The sequence below is a fragment of the Balaenoptera physalus genome (assembly GCF_965194825.1).
Source record: "Balaenoptera physalus genome assembly, chromosome: 3".
Classification (NCBI taxonomy): domain Eukaryota; kingdom Metazoa; phylum Chordata; class Mammalia; order Artiodactyla; family Balaenopteridae; genus Balaenoptera; species Balaenoptera physalus.
The window spans coordinates 113,849,979-113,866,101 of NC_138890.1; the positions used below are offsets into that span (position 1 = coordinate 113,849,979).

General features: G+C 36.5%; 1 protein-coding gene and 1 long non-coding RNA gene across 3 annotated transcripts in view; one reads left to right on the plus strand and one right to left on the minus strand.

Annotated features, from left to right (window-relative positions):
* Positions 1 to 15,263, plus strand: part of LOC309659071 — a 128,705-nt gene extending 113,442 nt beyond the window's left edge. Inside the window, exon 2 of the long non-coding RNA XR_014262566.1 lies at positions 14,953 to 15,263. This is a non-coding gene — a long non-coding RNA (uncharacterized lncRNA). The remainder of the gene's footprint in view (positions 1 to 14,952) is intronic.
* Positions 9,578 to 16,123, minus strand: part of FAM151B (family with sequence similarity 151 member B) — a 33,422-nt gene continuing 26,876 nt past the window's right edge. The window contains exons 6-7 of one of the 2 annotated variants that reach the window (XR_014262463.1): positions 10,992 to 11,123; positions 10,435 to 10,615 (exon numbers count right to left, since the gene is read on the minus strand). Coding sequence is in view for 1 of the 2 variants with exons in the window: in XM_082458259.1 (XP_082314385.1) it covers positions 10,456 to 10,615 (160 nt within the window). In the remaining variant the exon portion in view is untranslated. Of the gene's footprint in view, positions 10,616 to 10,991; positions 11,124 to 16,123 lie in introns of both variants that reach the window. The other variant, XM_082458259.1, reaches the window with a different exon arrangement.

Genomic DNA, 16,123 nt, shown 5'->3' on the forward strand with positions numbered 1-16,123 from the left:
ATCAGAACCATTTGTTTTCTTTAGATTCGATATATGTGTGTTAGCATACGGTATTTGTTTTTCTCTTTCTGACTTACTTCACTCCGTATGACAGACTCTAGGTCCATCCACCTCACTACAAATAGTTCAATTTCATTTCTTTTTATGGCTGAGTAATATTCCATTGTATATATGTGCCACATGTTCTTTATCCATTCATCTGTTAGTGGACACTTAGGTTGCTTCCATGTCCTGGCTATTGTAAATAGTGCTGCAATGAACATTGTGGTACATGTCTCTTTTTCAATTATGGTTTTCTCAAGGTATATGCCCAGCAGTGGGATTGCTAGGTCATATGGTAGTTCTATTTTTAGATTTTTAAGGAACCTCCATACTGTTCTCCATAGTGGCTGTATCAATTTACATTCCCACTAACAGTGCAAGAGGGTTCCCTTATCTCCACACCCTCTCCAGCATTTATTGTTTGCAGATCTTTTGATGATGGCCATTCTGACTGGTGTGAGATGATACCTCATTGTAGTTTTGACTTGCATTTCTCTAATGATTAGTGATGTTGAGCATCCTTTCATGTGTTTGTTGGCAATCTGTATATCTTCTTTGGAGAAACGTCTATTCAGGTCTTCTGCCCATTTTTGGATTGGGTTGTTTTTTGATATTGAGCTGCATGAGATACTTGTATATTTTGGAGATTAATCCTTTGTCAGTTGCTTCATTTGCAAATATTTTCTCCCATTCTGAGGGTTGTGTTTTTGTCTTGTTTATGGTTTCCTTTGCTGTGCAAAAGCTTTTAAGTTTCATTAGGTCCCACTTGTTTATTTTTGGTTTTATTTCCATTTCTCTAGGAGGTGGGTCAAAAAGGATCTTGCTGTGATTTATGTCATAGAGTGTTCTGCCTATGTTTTCCTCTAAGAGTTTGATAGTGTCTGGCCTTACATTTAGGTCTTTAATCCAGTTTGAGTTTATTTTTGTGTATGGTGTTAGGGAGTGTTCTAATTTCATTCTTTTACATGTAGCTGTCCAGTTTTCCCAGCACCACTTATTGAAAAGGCTGTCTTTTCTCCATTGTATATTCTTGCCTCCTTTTTCAAAGATAAGGTGACCATATGTGTGTGGGTTTACTTCAGGGCTTTCTATCGTGTTCCATTGATCTATATTTCTGTTTTTGAGCCAGTACCATACTGTCTTGATTACTGTAGCTTTTTAATATAGTCTGAAGTCCAGGAGCCTGGTTCATCCAGCTCTGTTTTTCTTTCTCAAGATTGCTTTGGCTCTTTGGGGTCTTTTGAGTTGCCATACAAATTGTGAAATTTTTTGTTCTAGTTCTGTGAAAAATGCCATTGGTAGTTTGATAGGGATTGCACCAAATCTGTAGATTGTTTTGAGCAGTATAGTCATTTTCACAATATTGATTCTTCCAATCCAAGAACATGGTATATCTCTCCATCTGTTGGTATCATCTTTAATTTCTTTCTTCAGTGTCTTATAGTTTTCTGCATACAGGTCTTTTTTCTCACTAGGTAGGTTTATTCCTAGGTATTTTATTCTTTTTGTTGCAGTGGTAAATGGGAGTGTTTCCTTAATTTCTCTTTCAGATTTTTCATCATTAGTGTATAAGAATGCAAGAGATTTCTGTGCATTAATTTTGTATCCTGCTACTTTACCAGATTCATTGATTAGCTCTAGTAGTTTTCTGGCAGCATCTTTAGGATTCTGTATGTATAGTATCACATCATCTGCAAACAGTGATAGTTTTACTTCTCCTTTTCTGATTTGGATTCCTTTTATTTCTTTTTCTTCTCTGATTTCTGTGGCTAAAAATTACAAAACTATGTTGAATAATAGTGGTGAGAGTGGGCAGCCTTGTCTTGTTCCTGATCTTAGAGGAAATGGTTTGTTTTTCACCATTGAGAACGATGTTGGCTGTGGGTTTGTCATCTATGGCCTTTATTATGTTGAGGTAGACTCCCTCTATGCCCAATTTCTGGAGAGTTTTTATCAAAAATGGGTGTTGAATTTTGTCAAAAGTTTTTCTGCATATATTGAGATTATCATATGGTTTTTATCCTTCAGTTTGTTAATATGGTGTATCACATTGGAAATTACATTTTTGAATTTCAATCATACACATGACTTCTTAGCTTTATTTTCACATTTATTAAGTGTTAGTTTTAGTGGCACAAATTTAAATTTTGATTGTCAAGTAACACATTTCAAAAAGGATCTTCTCCGTTTCCAAAAAAAAAAAAATTGCTATATTATCCCTGCAGCTTTGGGTCCTATAAATATGAAGAATCTGACACCCAAGGGAAGAACAGTTCCACCAAGGGATTCTATCACAGTCCTCTGAAATGGAAACTGTGATAACCATCTAGTCATCCCAGGCTCCTTCATAAGAGAAAAAGGGGTCATGACGTTCATTGGAATAATTCTCAGTACTACAAATAGGAGCTAGAAGGAATATGGGTGGAATTTGAGCAATTCACTGGGGACTCCCTTGTATTATCATAGCCAGTGGTAAATATAGGTTATCACAATCCCACACAGGCAGAAGCATCAATGCCTCAGAATTCTCAAGAATGAAGAGATGGAGGTACACCACCAGGTACATTCTTGACATTTCTGCCCACAGCTGTTGGAAGGGACAGCCTAAGGTGTCATATGACCCCACTGGTTCCCTTCCTCCCCAACAGCAAAGTGGACCAAGGATGGACAAGTGACTGAAAGGAACAAACTGGGATGAACCAATGGGGCTTTCTCTCAGTAATCTGAATTTGTTCTGTGGAGCACTCGAGTCCATGACCTCCCACTGCTGACGACCCTGTCTGAGTTCTTGCCTAGGACAGTGGTCTTAGTTCTTAGCCTTCCTGCAGCCTAGATGTTCAGCTTTTCCCTTAATTTTCTGGATATGTCTCCTTATGGTAACTTCCTCCCTAGCCTCAGTTATTGGAGTTAATTTGAGTAGGATTCTATTATTGCATCCAAAATGTTTCTGACCAAGACAGTACCTAAAGCAGTATCAATTGGATCAAAATGGAAAATATCGTCCAGGAATAAGATAATCATTATCAGAACAAGGACTGCATGGCTCACACAAAGAAAGTTCCAACTCATAGGGCAGCTTTGACACCTAAGGATTCAGCTTTGAAGAGAGTATCAGGAGACAGTGTCTTCATCAGTGACCATAGCATGTCACATAGGCTCTTTAGAACAATGCCTGGCATATAGTATGCATTCCAAATTTTTGTTGCTTCTTATCATCATAAATATGAGGATAAGGAATTTTGAAAAACTAGAAAACTTTGATAAATTGGTGAGACAATGGTTATAATTATTCTCTTTCCCCTACAAAGTTCCAAATAGGTCATTTATTTAATACATCCCTTTTAACTCAAAAACAACTTAAATATACTTTTGCACTGTTTGAATTTTTAAAAACCACCTGCATATATATTTTTTCAATTTAAAGACTAATAGGAAATTCCCTGGCAGTCCAGTGGTTAGGACTCTGAGCTTTCACTGCTGAGGGCCTGGGTTTGATCCCTGGTCAGGGAACTAAGATCCCACAAGCCGTGCAGTGCATCCAAGATGAAAAAATGTAAAAAAAAAGAGACTAATAAAACTTTTTCAAGAACTGAATACATAGAGATGCAAAATATATTTAAATGTACTACACACATTTTATAGCTTAAACAATGCTAGAATGATTAAAGCAGAAATGGCATTAACCTTTAATCCATATATGCTGAACACCTAAAACATTTTGAGACATTCACACTTTTTGGTCTTAGAACTCCTTACAGTCTTTGGGACTTCTCTGGTGGTACAGTGGTTAAGACTCCGCACTCCCAATGCAGGGGGCTCGAGTTCGATCTCTGGTAAGGGAACTAAAGATCCTGCATGCCACAGCTAAAGATCCTGCATGCCGCAACTAAAGATCCCACACGCTGCAATGAAGATCCCTGCAACAAAGATCCTGCGTGCCGCAACTAAGACCCAGCACGGCCAAAAAAAAAAAAAAAAAAAAAGAAGTCCTTAACAGTCTTAAAAATCAGGACCTCAAAGGCTTTTTGTTGTTGTTTTTTGCTTTTTTTAAAAATCTAGGTTATGTGTATGTTTACTACATTACAATTTAAAACTGAGAATTTTTAAAATAGTTTTAAAGTGACAAACCCATTACATGTTAGCATAAGTATTTTACGAAAAATAACTACATTTTCCAAAATATATTTAGTGAGAAGAGTGGCAGTGTTTTATGTTTTTGCAAATCTCTTTAATGTTTGTCTTAATAGAAAACAGCTGGATTCTCTTCTGTGTTTCTGCTTCAATCTGTTGTAATGTTTAGTTGAAGCATATGAAGAAAATATGGCTTCACACAGATATGCAGTTGAAAAAGGAAGAAATAATAGGCTTTTCAGATAATTGCAGATAGTTTTCCTTGATACTATACTCAAGCTTGGTAAGTGGTAGTTTCTTAGAATGTTAGTTATAATGTAGAATCTGAAACCACACCAAGGAACTTCCATTTTCTGTTACACTAAATTTCACTGCTCTGTCTCGCACTTTGAATGGATTCCTTACCCAAGCAAGACCTTATAATATTGTGCATGAGTCATTTGGAAAATATTGATTCCTTGAGTTATGCAGACCTTCCAAGTGTTGACACATTTCACTATATACCATAAAAAAATAGTATTTATTAATATCACCACTGATATCAAAGTCTTCTAAGTATTGGGAATTGTCAAGCTCACAATGATGGGTTCAAGTTTAGTCAAATTCTAATTTTTCATGTAAAAATTCAGGTTTCATCAGTGGCAGCAGATACTGTCAGTTCTTTTCCTTCAAGCGACAAGCTTGCTTTGTTCATTTTTGAGAAAATATCTGCCAAATACCCAAGACTAAGTAACTGGTCTGTCAGTTGTTCTTTCAAGTATAAATATTTTTTTCATGAAAAAAATGGCTAGTTCAGTTTGCAACAAGGGCTTTTCTTTAATACAACCACTGAACTTCAGTATACAGCAGAATTGTACTATGCTTAACTCACATTCTGTCACATGATATATTAAAAAGATGTGTACTCCGGGTCAAGATTTACTAAAATTAATAATTTTTGCTGAATCATTGATGATATTCCTATGTCTTTTTTGTTTTGTTTCTAGTGTGTGGGGCAGTGAAGAATATGACTGATAGCTGATGCCATGAATTTGATTCATACTAAGGCATCCACAATTTAACCTGACATTCTTTTTTCCACCATCACTGCAAATGTCAACACAGTGAAACAGGCAATTTCACAAGTGGCTTTGACCTCATCCATCTTCTAAAAGCATCTCAGGGGAACTGAGGGGTTTGTGGGCCACAGTATAAGAACAATTGGCCTAAGAGAATTATTGAGGTTTTGTGTCATCCATCCATCCATCATTTGATAAAGGCCTATTCTGACCAGGTATCATAAAAATGAGTAATTTCTTCCCCCCAGAACAGCACAGTTGAGGGCAAAATACAAATGCATAAAATAATTGTAATCTAGCAGAGGATGTACATCAGGAGAAAGCCCTGGGGAAGTCTTGAAAGACTCTTTACAGGAACCTTGACTTACGGGCAGAGCTCAACAGGCTCTGTGAAGAGGTCACGCCCTTCAACTTTAATTCAGAATTTTTTGATTAGCTCTTGAATTCACAAGTGGCAACAGACTCTCACAGCAAATATTTCAATTGAATTTTCTGAATTCTTACTACATGATGTGACCCCAAGAAAGGGATAAAGAAGAAAGGGACAATGACCAGCCTTTATGAAAATTCTATAGCAACAACCAAACCTGGAACAACTCAGCTGCCAGATTTAGTCAGACTGGTCCCTTTCACAAGCAGAAGCATAGAAACAAAAGAGCCTCCCTAGAGGACAGGAGGCTGGGTGAGCCCTTTTCAAGGCCTGCCTGTTTTCTGTCTACTCTGATGGTTAGACTGAGGCGGGGGGGGGGGGGGTAGCTTTCATTGTTTAAAATTATGACATAATTAAAAATATGTAGTAAAGTAGCAATTACGGGGGCAGGGGGCTGTAGTTCTTTAAGAAACCGATAGAATTAAAGAGCATCCTTTCTGAAGTCAGAGTGGGAGGTGAGTTCAGAGGCAGGAAGATGGGGTTTTCATTTTTCTTTCCAAATTGGTATAAAGTAGCAATGTCAACAAATCACTGAGAAATATCACTACACCTGGCCTCTGTTCTATCCTGTTTGGGTCAGTAGCACCACCTGACGCTCTGGTACCCAAGCCCAAAATATATTAGACTCTTCCTTCTCCCCCATACTTCCCATTCAACTAGTTTACAAACTCTTACAAGTTCTTCCTTCTTAACCTTTCCTCTGTTTCTTGAGCCTTCCCATCCCCTTTTGTTACCACCTTAATTCAGGGCATCATCTCCTTTCTCTTCAAGAATTCTAAGGCTCCTTCTCATGCCACTGGAATCACCTTTGCAACACTCAAAACTGGTAACGCTTCCCTGCTTAAAATGGTATGATGATTCCCACAGCCTGAGAGAAAAGGAACAAACTCCTTAGCTTGGAAAGTGAATCTGGTCCCTGCCTAAATGTTCAGCTTCGAAATACAGTGCCTCCACAAACTTTTTTGAACAAGTCAGATCAGGCTCTTTTCCACTTAAGAGTTCCTTTGCTCACGTGCCTCTGTCTGAAAGGCCCTTCGCTCTGTCTACCTGGTGAATCTTACTTAACACAACTTAAGTATTCTCTCCCAATTAGAAAATACTGCTGTCTCTCACCACAACCTGGTATATAGTTCCATCATAGGAGTTACAGCAAATATCCAACTTACTGTTAACAAGTCTCTCTCCCCCTACTAGATGGTAAGATCCTTGAGGTAGGAATCATTTCTGAATTATTTGCACAACCTTAGCTTATTAGACATTAATTAGATGTCCCCTTCCCTCCCCCCCCCGAGTTCCTATTGAGCCCTGAAGTCCTGTTACATGTCTCCCTCATGAAAGACACAAGTGACTGGACAAATTAAGGTCCCTGGACCAAAGGATGGCAGTCCAAAGGTACGAAGAAGAGAGAGAAGCAATCACAGTGAAGGGTAAGAGTGACACTCATGGGGGACACTGGAACAAAGACCCTGAGTTCCAGCTGCTGGGGTGCCAAGAGCTCCTGGATCCCACCCCACTTCTTCCAAGACCTGGTTATCAGCTCTTCTTGGTTTCACTAATTCATTATACTCCCATTTTCTAGATTAAAAAGTACTTCAGTGCTACTATTCTCATCTCTCTTTTTAACACACAACTATTTTCCTTGCATGGATTCATGAATTTATGATTGTAAGAAGATAGTAAGCTCATATTAGGTAGGCTCCCATCTTAAATTTCAAGATGAGGAATATAGCGTTTTTCTATATATTCACTAGGTATTTAGTTTTTTTTAATTACAAGGAAAAATCCAAGACCCTAGCTCCAACAAACAAGCAAATAAACAACCTGTTCTGAATAACTTGCAACAGTTTTCAACTGGATAAATGAGTATGTATCTGGTTGATTAGCAATCACACCACTCTTACAGGGCCATAAGCTACTGCACCTTTAAAAGCTCTGATTTTTTGAAAAATTGGATCTTGTACAAAACTATCTTCTAGGACTAGGATTTCCCTGCCAGGCTTGGGAAACAGCACTTGGATGCTATGGGATCTTAACAGCAGTACATTAGACCTAAGAAGCTGGAGAGAAAAAAATAGGTGGTACTAAACCATTTACTTACTTTTGTGTCTGTGAACTTCTTCCCAAGTATTTCATAATAATATCTTACAATTTTATATGTCAGTTATATCTCAATAAAGCTGAAATTTAAAAAAGGAAAGAAATAATTGCCTACTCCAAAGTCATGAAAACATTCTCCTTTATTCTCTTCTAAATGCTTTATAGTTTTAGCTTTCACTTTTAGGCCTAAGAGTCAACTCTAATTATTTTTTGTATATGGTGTGAAGTAGGAATCAATGTCTTCCTTTTTCCATAGGGACCAAAATCCATTAAAATTTTACTTTTTGGGACTTCCCTGGTGGTCCAGTGGTTAAGAATCCACCTTCCAATGAATGGGACATGGGTTCGATTCCTGCTCAGGGAACTAAGATCCCACATGCCACGGGGCAACTAAGCCCATGCACTGCAACTACTGAGCCTGCCTGCCACAACTAGAGAGCCTGTGTGCCACAACTACTGAGCCTGCGTGCTCTGGAGCCCACATGCCACAACTAAAGAAGCCTGCGTGCTGCAACAAAGAGCCCACGCACCATAACGAAAGATCCTGCATGCTGCAATGAAGATCCCGCGTTCCGTAACTAAGACCCAACGCAGCCAAATAAATAAGTAAATAAATAAATATTTTTTAAAAAATTTACTTTTCAACAGAATACATTTTATAATTCTCTTATATAATTTTTATTCCTGAGAACACTTTAAAATATAGCTTTAAATCTTAATCTAAATGACACTTAGTTGATAAATTTCTCAATATAAAGGCATTTTGCCTTAAGACTAATACTTTAAAAAATATTATTAAGAATAAAGTAGTAAAGTTAATCTTCTGGTCAAATGAATTTGATTTCAAACTTAATTAAAATGCAATGCATTTATAAATTCAGCTCTCTATGTAAAAGCAAAGCATGGTCATTTTAGAACATTTATAATGTAAACATTACTTTTTACTATAATATTAAGAGTTATTTGTTGCAATTATTAACATTTTATAATTATGAAATTGCATCTTTTGCTGTTGGCAAACAACCATAGAAAGTGAAGTTTTAGGTTTTACTTGACAAATAGCACCATATTCAGTTGTAGCTAAAATTTAAAGTGGAAATATGATCATTTTCTTGAAGTATTTATATGTGTACAATGTTCATGTTATATGTCTTACTGCTATCTATCTATCTACAATGGATATGATCACATGATAAGTCTAAAAGAAGGGAACTAACTGTTGAGCACTTGCTATGTGATGAGCATTGAGCTACAAGCTTCCATTGCATGAATCTCCCTTAACCTTCACAACAACCCTACAAGAGAAGCCTCATCCTCTGCGCCCCTCCCCCATTTTATAGATGAAGAAGTCAAGACTCAGTGAGGTTAAATATTTCCCCAAATCTATGGCTATTAAGGGACACAGGTGGTGCTGTAAGGGAAGTCTATCTGAATTCAAAACCCAAGCTTTTTTCTCTACATCACACTACTTTATTCACTGGGAGAAAATGGTTGATAAAAGATAAATTACATATCTTAGGACATTCATTGGTAAATTTTCAATAAATCAAAGAAGCAACATGTTTTTCTGAATACCTTGCTCAGGACTATGCCAGGCACTGTAAAGACAATTAAGAATGCTCTCTTACCATAAAGGACTTTATAATCTAGCTGAGGAGACATAACTACTATGTATGACACAATTAGTGAAAAATATTAGTTGGAATTAACTGTTAAAGTAAGATCTGGAGACTACAGATGGTGTAGCTGTTTTTGAAATGAAGGACTGTGTTGAGGACACTGAATTAACTTTCAGAGTGGGACCACATTAGGAAGGGTCTTGAAAGAGTAAAATTCAATAAAGTTGAATTTAAGAATCCCTAGAGATTTCTGATTTGGCATAAAGAAAGAGGTGTTTTTTAAAAGTTTTTTTTTTTCCAGCAGAAATATTCAGGGTATCTTTGAGTAGAGTATGAGGAATGAAGTCATGAAGAACTAGTTTTTGAAATTCTAGTAGTAGAACAAGGGCCTGAACCAAGGTGATGTCGGTGAGAAACTTGAAAATCAAATGATATATTACCAGGATTAAAATTCTGCTCTCCGATAGTATTTTGCTCACTCTAGATATTATGATCAAAACAAAGAATACAAGAAACATATATGGCTGTCAGCATACTCCCCAAAATATGGAAGTTCTAGATACATCTAATTTAATCCATATTGTTTTCGGTAAATAGACTTGATCTTGTTATAAGAAAGCTGCTCATCCCTGTGAAAGTTAAAAACATTTTTAAAGCCCTCTTACTCTTTTGTAGTCTCTGAATAACTAGTTCTCCAGGAAAAAGGGAAGAGGATGGCATATTTTTATGAAATCTCTATAATGCTAGTGCCAACAAAATGTGATTTAATAGCTGTATGACATGTGGATTCGTTCAATTATCTTCAGTATACCAAAATTTTTTTATAAAGAGTTTTAAAGATTCATTTTCCTAAATTATTGTTATACTAGCCCAATGAAATCTCTTCTTTCCAAATATTTTAGGTAAGTACAGTATTATAAGGACATAAGCCTAACAGAGTAAGCACTCAATAAGTGTTTTTTGATTGGATGAACTGGAACATAAATCAATCATCATAATTTATATGGTAATCGATTCAGACCAAAGCAAAGAAGGATTATGAAACCAAAACATGAAATAATTTAGCAGAATTTTCATCTTAGAGATTAATTTTGATTCCAATGGCTTGTTTAAATTCATGGTTTTGTGGTTCCAAGATGTCATAGAAAACTCTTTTTTTGTCAAAATGGCCTCTAATAAAAAGTAAATCTTCAGTGGAATAGCTATCGTTATTTCCAGTCCAAACAGTCAGGCTGTACCTGCATTAAAATAAAACAGAATTATATAGTTAAAAGAGAAAGATAAGAAACAGTGATGAAGAATTCCAATAAGCCTAAAAACAGTTACTCTCGTTTGTCTCTAACCCAAATTCACACAGAAGAAAAAATTAATTAGCACTGGTGGAACTATATTTTCCTGTTTCATTCCTTCATCAACATCAAAGGGACTAGACAGAATAAAATTCACACTGCTGTTGCCTAAATTAGGTACCCGCCGTATCTGAATTAATGTTAAATGGCTTTAGAAACCCAGACTGGTAGCACTGGAAATGGGTCCGATTTTGGACAAAAGAACTGAGGAGATTGTGTTGCTGATCAAGGAATCTGTTACCTACACAAAAACCACAGCTCTAACCTCGTTTCTTCAGTAGCCAGGCCACAGTCAAAAGCACGACTGGAAGGGACAGTGAAGAGACACAAATGTCACTGACGTTCCCAACATTCATATTCACTTATAAGTGGCCCCGCTATCCCTTCTGGGGGTTTTCTGTATGAGATACAAGAATGCCAAGAGATGTCACTAAGAATGCCAAACAGAATAAACCTAGATCTATTTCTGGAGTTAAAAACCAATAATAATATATGCAGATTTATTATGGATATAAGAATATGCTCAGAACTGTAATGTTACTTAAATCGTATATTTTCATTTCTTCCTGTGACATTACTATTACATTACTCTAAGAGTTTAGAGAAATGTGAAGCTGTTAAGTATTTTCATATTTATTTTCCTCATAAACATGTCAGAATCCAGGGAAAATCTCCAAAGCAGTTCTTCTGCTAATGGTAAGAAACAGTCTAACCAATGTATATATTCTTGTTATACTGACACATTACTGTCCTTAAGGATGATGACACCATTCTGGAAATGTAACAAAGGAAAGTACTTTGGATTTTGTTCCATAGTAGTAGTATGTGACAAACCAGAAAGAATTTTAAACTACAGTAGGGAACACAGAAAAAAAAAAGGAGAATTACTTTAAAAACTTCTATTTTTGCTAAAATGGCATTTTTATTACTTTATTTGAGCACCATGGTGACAAACGTTATAAAAAGACAGATATGAATTTAGGTTAAAAGAAGCTATTCATTTTATTTCCAGTGTTATTTTGCCTCTTTTAATCCTCCCGCTACTGAATTTAAACTAAAAGTAGGAAAAATAAAATTGACTAAGGGTATTTTAAATGCGTTCATTCAAATCAATTCTCAGGTTTCATTTTTAAAGCTCTTTTCATTGTGAAGTAACATGTATAGGAAAAGATGCATAAAACATAAATGTAAGTTTTAACAAATTATTATAAAATGAACTCCAGTGTAACAAAACACAAATCAAGAAAAAACACTGCCAGCACCTCAGGAGACACCTGTATATCACTGCCCCATCACAACCTCGCCTTTCACCCGGAGTCCTCACAACCTTGTCTTTTGGGTTGCCATCTTCTTGCTTTATTTACCACCTGTATAACCATCCTAGACAATACAGTTTAATTTTTGCCTGTTAATGAATTTTATATAAATGGAATCATACAGGATATAATTTTTTTGGTCTTGCTTCTTTTGCTGAATATTGTTTGTGACATTTATCCAAGTTAAAACATGTAGCTACAGTTTATGCATTTTCTTTGGAAAACAGTTTAGCAGTATCTACTAAAGCTGAAAATATGAATACCCTATGACCTAGAAATTCTATTTCTAGAAATTCCTTTCTGATATAACCTTTATAAATGCAGGCACATTTGCACCAGGATGTGTGTGTGTGTACATTTATATATATGAATGTTCACAGCAGCAATCTTTGCAATAGCCAAAACCATGAAATAATCCAAATGTCATTCAATAATAGAATAAACTGAATGATGTTGAATGTTTTGCCTGTGTTCTCTTCTAGGAGTTTTATGGTGTTATGTCTTATATTTAAGTCTTTAAGCCATTTTGAGTTTATTTTTGTGTATGGTGTGAGGGTGTATTCTAACTTCATTGATTTGCATGTGGCTGTCCAACTTTCCCAACACCGCTTGCTGAAGGGACTGTATTTTCCCGATTGTATATTCTTGCTTCCTTTGTCGAGGATTAACTGACCGTAGGCGTGTGGGTTTACTTCTGGGCTCTCTATTCTGTCCCATTGATCTGTATGTCTGTTTTTGTGCTAATACCACGCTATTTTGATTACTGTAGCTTTGTAGTATTGTCTGAAGCCTGGGAGTGTTATGCCTCCTTCTTTGTTCTTTTTCCTCAGGATTGCTTTGGCAATTCTGGGTCTTTTAATTGTTCTAGTTCTGTGAAAAATGCCATGGGTAATTTGATAGGGATTGCATTAAGTCTGTAGATTGCTTTGGGTAGTATGGCCATTTTAATAATGTTAATCCTTCCAATCCAAGAGCATGGGATATCTTTCCATTTCTTTGAATCATCTTCAATTTCCTTTATTAATGGTAAACAACAAAGCTTTAATGGAATATATTACTAGAGAAATTTTTGTAACATTGGGGATGGGAAAGAATTCTTAAACAAGACACAAAAATCACTAGCCATGAAGGATATGTTCGAGTAACCTGAACACATTAAAATTCAGAAATTCCTTCCATCAAAAGATACTATGAAGAACATGAACAGGTTAGGCACAGAGTTGTGGAAGATTTTTGTAAATCAAAAGGGCTCTAATACAGAATTTATAATGAACTTACCTATGAAATAGAAACAGACTCACTGATATAGAGAACAGACTTGGCAGTTGCTAAGGGGGAGGGAGCCTGGAAGAGGGATGGATTGGGAGTTTGGGATTAGCAGATGCAAACTATTATATACAGAATGGATAAACAACAAGGTCCTACTATATAGCACAGGGAACTATATTCAATATTCTGTGATAAACCATAATGGAAAAGAATATGAAAAAGAATATATATATATGCATGTGTATATATATATATATATATATATATATATATATATATATATGTATAAATGAATCACTTTGCTGTACAGTAGAAATTAACACATTGTAAATCAACTATACTTCAAAAAAATAAAATTTTTTTAAAAAGCTTTGTTGTTTACCTTTCATATTTAATAAAAGACTCTGAAAGAGATGAAGAGAAACCCAAAATTAGGGACAGAGTTCCAAAACAAATCAACAATAACAAAAATAGGACCCCCCCCCAAAAAAAAACAAACTAGACAGAGAAGTAGAAGAATCCACTTAGTGTAATGCCATGGAGCCAAAGGACAAGGGAGTTTCAAACTGAAGAGGGGGATCAGCAGTACTCAAATGTTGCAGAGGTTAAGAATTTGGCTTGAACAAAGTATGATCTTCAAATGAGAAATTTCAGGAGAGTAACTGACTACACAGAAGTGGAAGGTGAGGAAACTGAGGCAGTAAGTAATGAAAGAAATGGGATGGCAGGATCATCCTATTTGAACATGGCAGCCTAAAGTCAGCACTGCCTCCTTTTTCTCCTAGAATCACCTGAAAGTAACAAAAAGAACAAAAGAATGAAAATAGAAACCCCATCTTCAATGAAATTAAGAAAGAACTGAAAGTGCAAATTACAAAACAGGTGAGAAGGTTTCTAACAGCAACAGAAATTAAGGCCACATGTTAAGGAGGTGGAGAGAGTTTGCTCATGTATGCAGATTACAGAGAAAGCCTATGAGAGACTCTTCTGGATGAGAGGCATATCCCACCGAAACACTTCGCACAGTGGGAATGGTGTCCTTGAACTACAAGTGGGAGCTTTCCTGGATTAGATTTGGTCTCAAAAAGCAGTGGAAACAAAGAAATAGAACAGGAAAGCCATAGTTGTAGGAATCAGACTGTTCCTGTGAAAACCCAAAAGTTTAAATTTAAGAGACACGTGAAAGATCTTACCTAGAGACACCACAACTGCTTATCTCCATTGACTGGGGAGAAGTTAAAGGCTAAACAAGTCACATGTAAGACTCTCTGGGTCATAAGGAGCATAGTCCTGATCCCTCTCCACTATGAACTTTAGGCAACTAGCTGGTCTAAAAAACACCTCACTTGGGCTTCCCTGGTGGCGCAGTGGTTGAGAATCTGCCTGCCAATGCAGGGGACACGGGTTCGAGCCCTGGTCTGGGAGGATCCCACATGCCGCGGAGCAACTGGGCCCGTGAGCCACAACTACCAAGCCTGCGCGTCTGGAGCCTATGCTCCGCAACAAGAGAGGCCGCGACAATGAGAGGCCCACGCAACGCGATGAAGAGTGGCCCCCGCTTGCCGCAACTAGAGAAAGCCCTCGCACAGAAATGAAGACCCAACACAGCCAAAAATAAATAAATAAATAAATAAAATCCAGCCATTCATATAAAAAAAGAAAAAAAGAGTAACTTTAAAAACAAAACAAAACAAAAAAAACACCTCACTTTCTTTAAAGCAGATAATCAGAATAAATTTGGCAGAGATTTTATACAAGAGAGTACAAGAAAATATAAGGAAAAACACATGGCAGATAGAGAAATAAAAACCTCATCATTAAAAAGAAACTAGCAGAAACTAACACACCATTGTAAAGCAATTATACTCCAATAAAGATGTTAAAAAAAAACTATCAGATAGCTGAAACAGATATAAAACTATTAAAAAAAAAAAGCCACAAAACAGATGAAAGCCATAACCCACATATTTTTTAAATGATGCAGCTGCCTCTTTGAAGAGCACAAAGCAGAGATACAAATTCATGGAAGAAGTTTCAAGACAACAGAAAAGAGATGATAAAATATTAACTGGCAGATCTTAGGAAAGAAGTGGAAAATTAATACTATTACAGAATATGGTGAAATCTGAAGGTATACTAGACTAGAGAGAACAGACCTTGTTGAACATATTGTAAGGGTCAGAGAAGACAAATTATAAAATAAAGTAAAATAAAATGCAAACAAATAAAAAGGAAAGAAAGACTAAAGAGAAAACAATGGATACCAAAGACAGGCAAAGGAGATCTACATATTCATAACTGGAGTTTCTGAAAGAGAAAACATAGTGTTACAAAGGCAACAGAACAAGTATTTAAAAATACAATTCAGACAAATATTACAGAAAAGAAGAGCATTTAAATCTATATATTGAAAAAAACTCCATATCGCTGAAAAAACTGGTATAGAATGGTCCATACTGAGACATATTCTAGTAAAATTACTAGGCCTCAAAGATAAAGAATCCTTTCTACATTCAGTTTCCCCCATTTCCCCCCTCCAAAATCAAGTCGCTTATAAGGGCAAACAAATAATCAGGCTGGCTTCACACTTTGCCACATCAACACTCACATTAGAAAGCAGAAGAGGGGCTTCCCTGGTGGCACAGTGGTTAAGAATCCGCCTGCCAATGCAGGGGACAAGGGTTCAAGCCCTGGTCTGGGAAGATCCCACATGCCACGGAGCAACTAAGCCTGTGCGCCACAACTACTGAGCCTGAGTTCTAGAGCCCGTGAGCCACAACTACTGAGCCCACGTGCCACAACTACTGAAGCC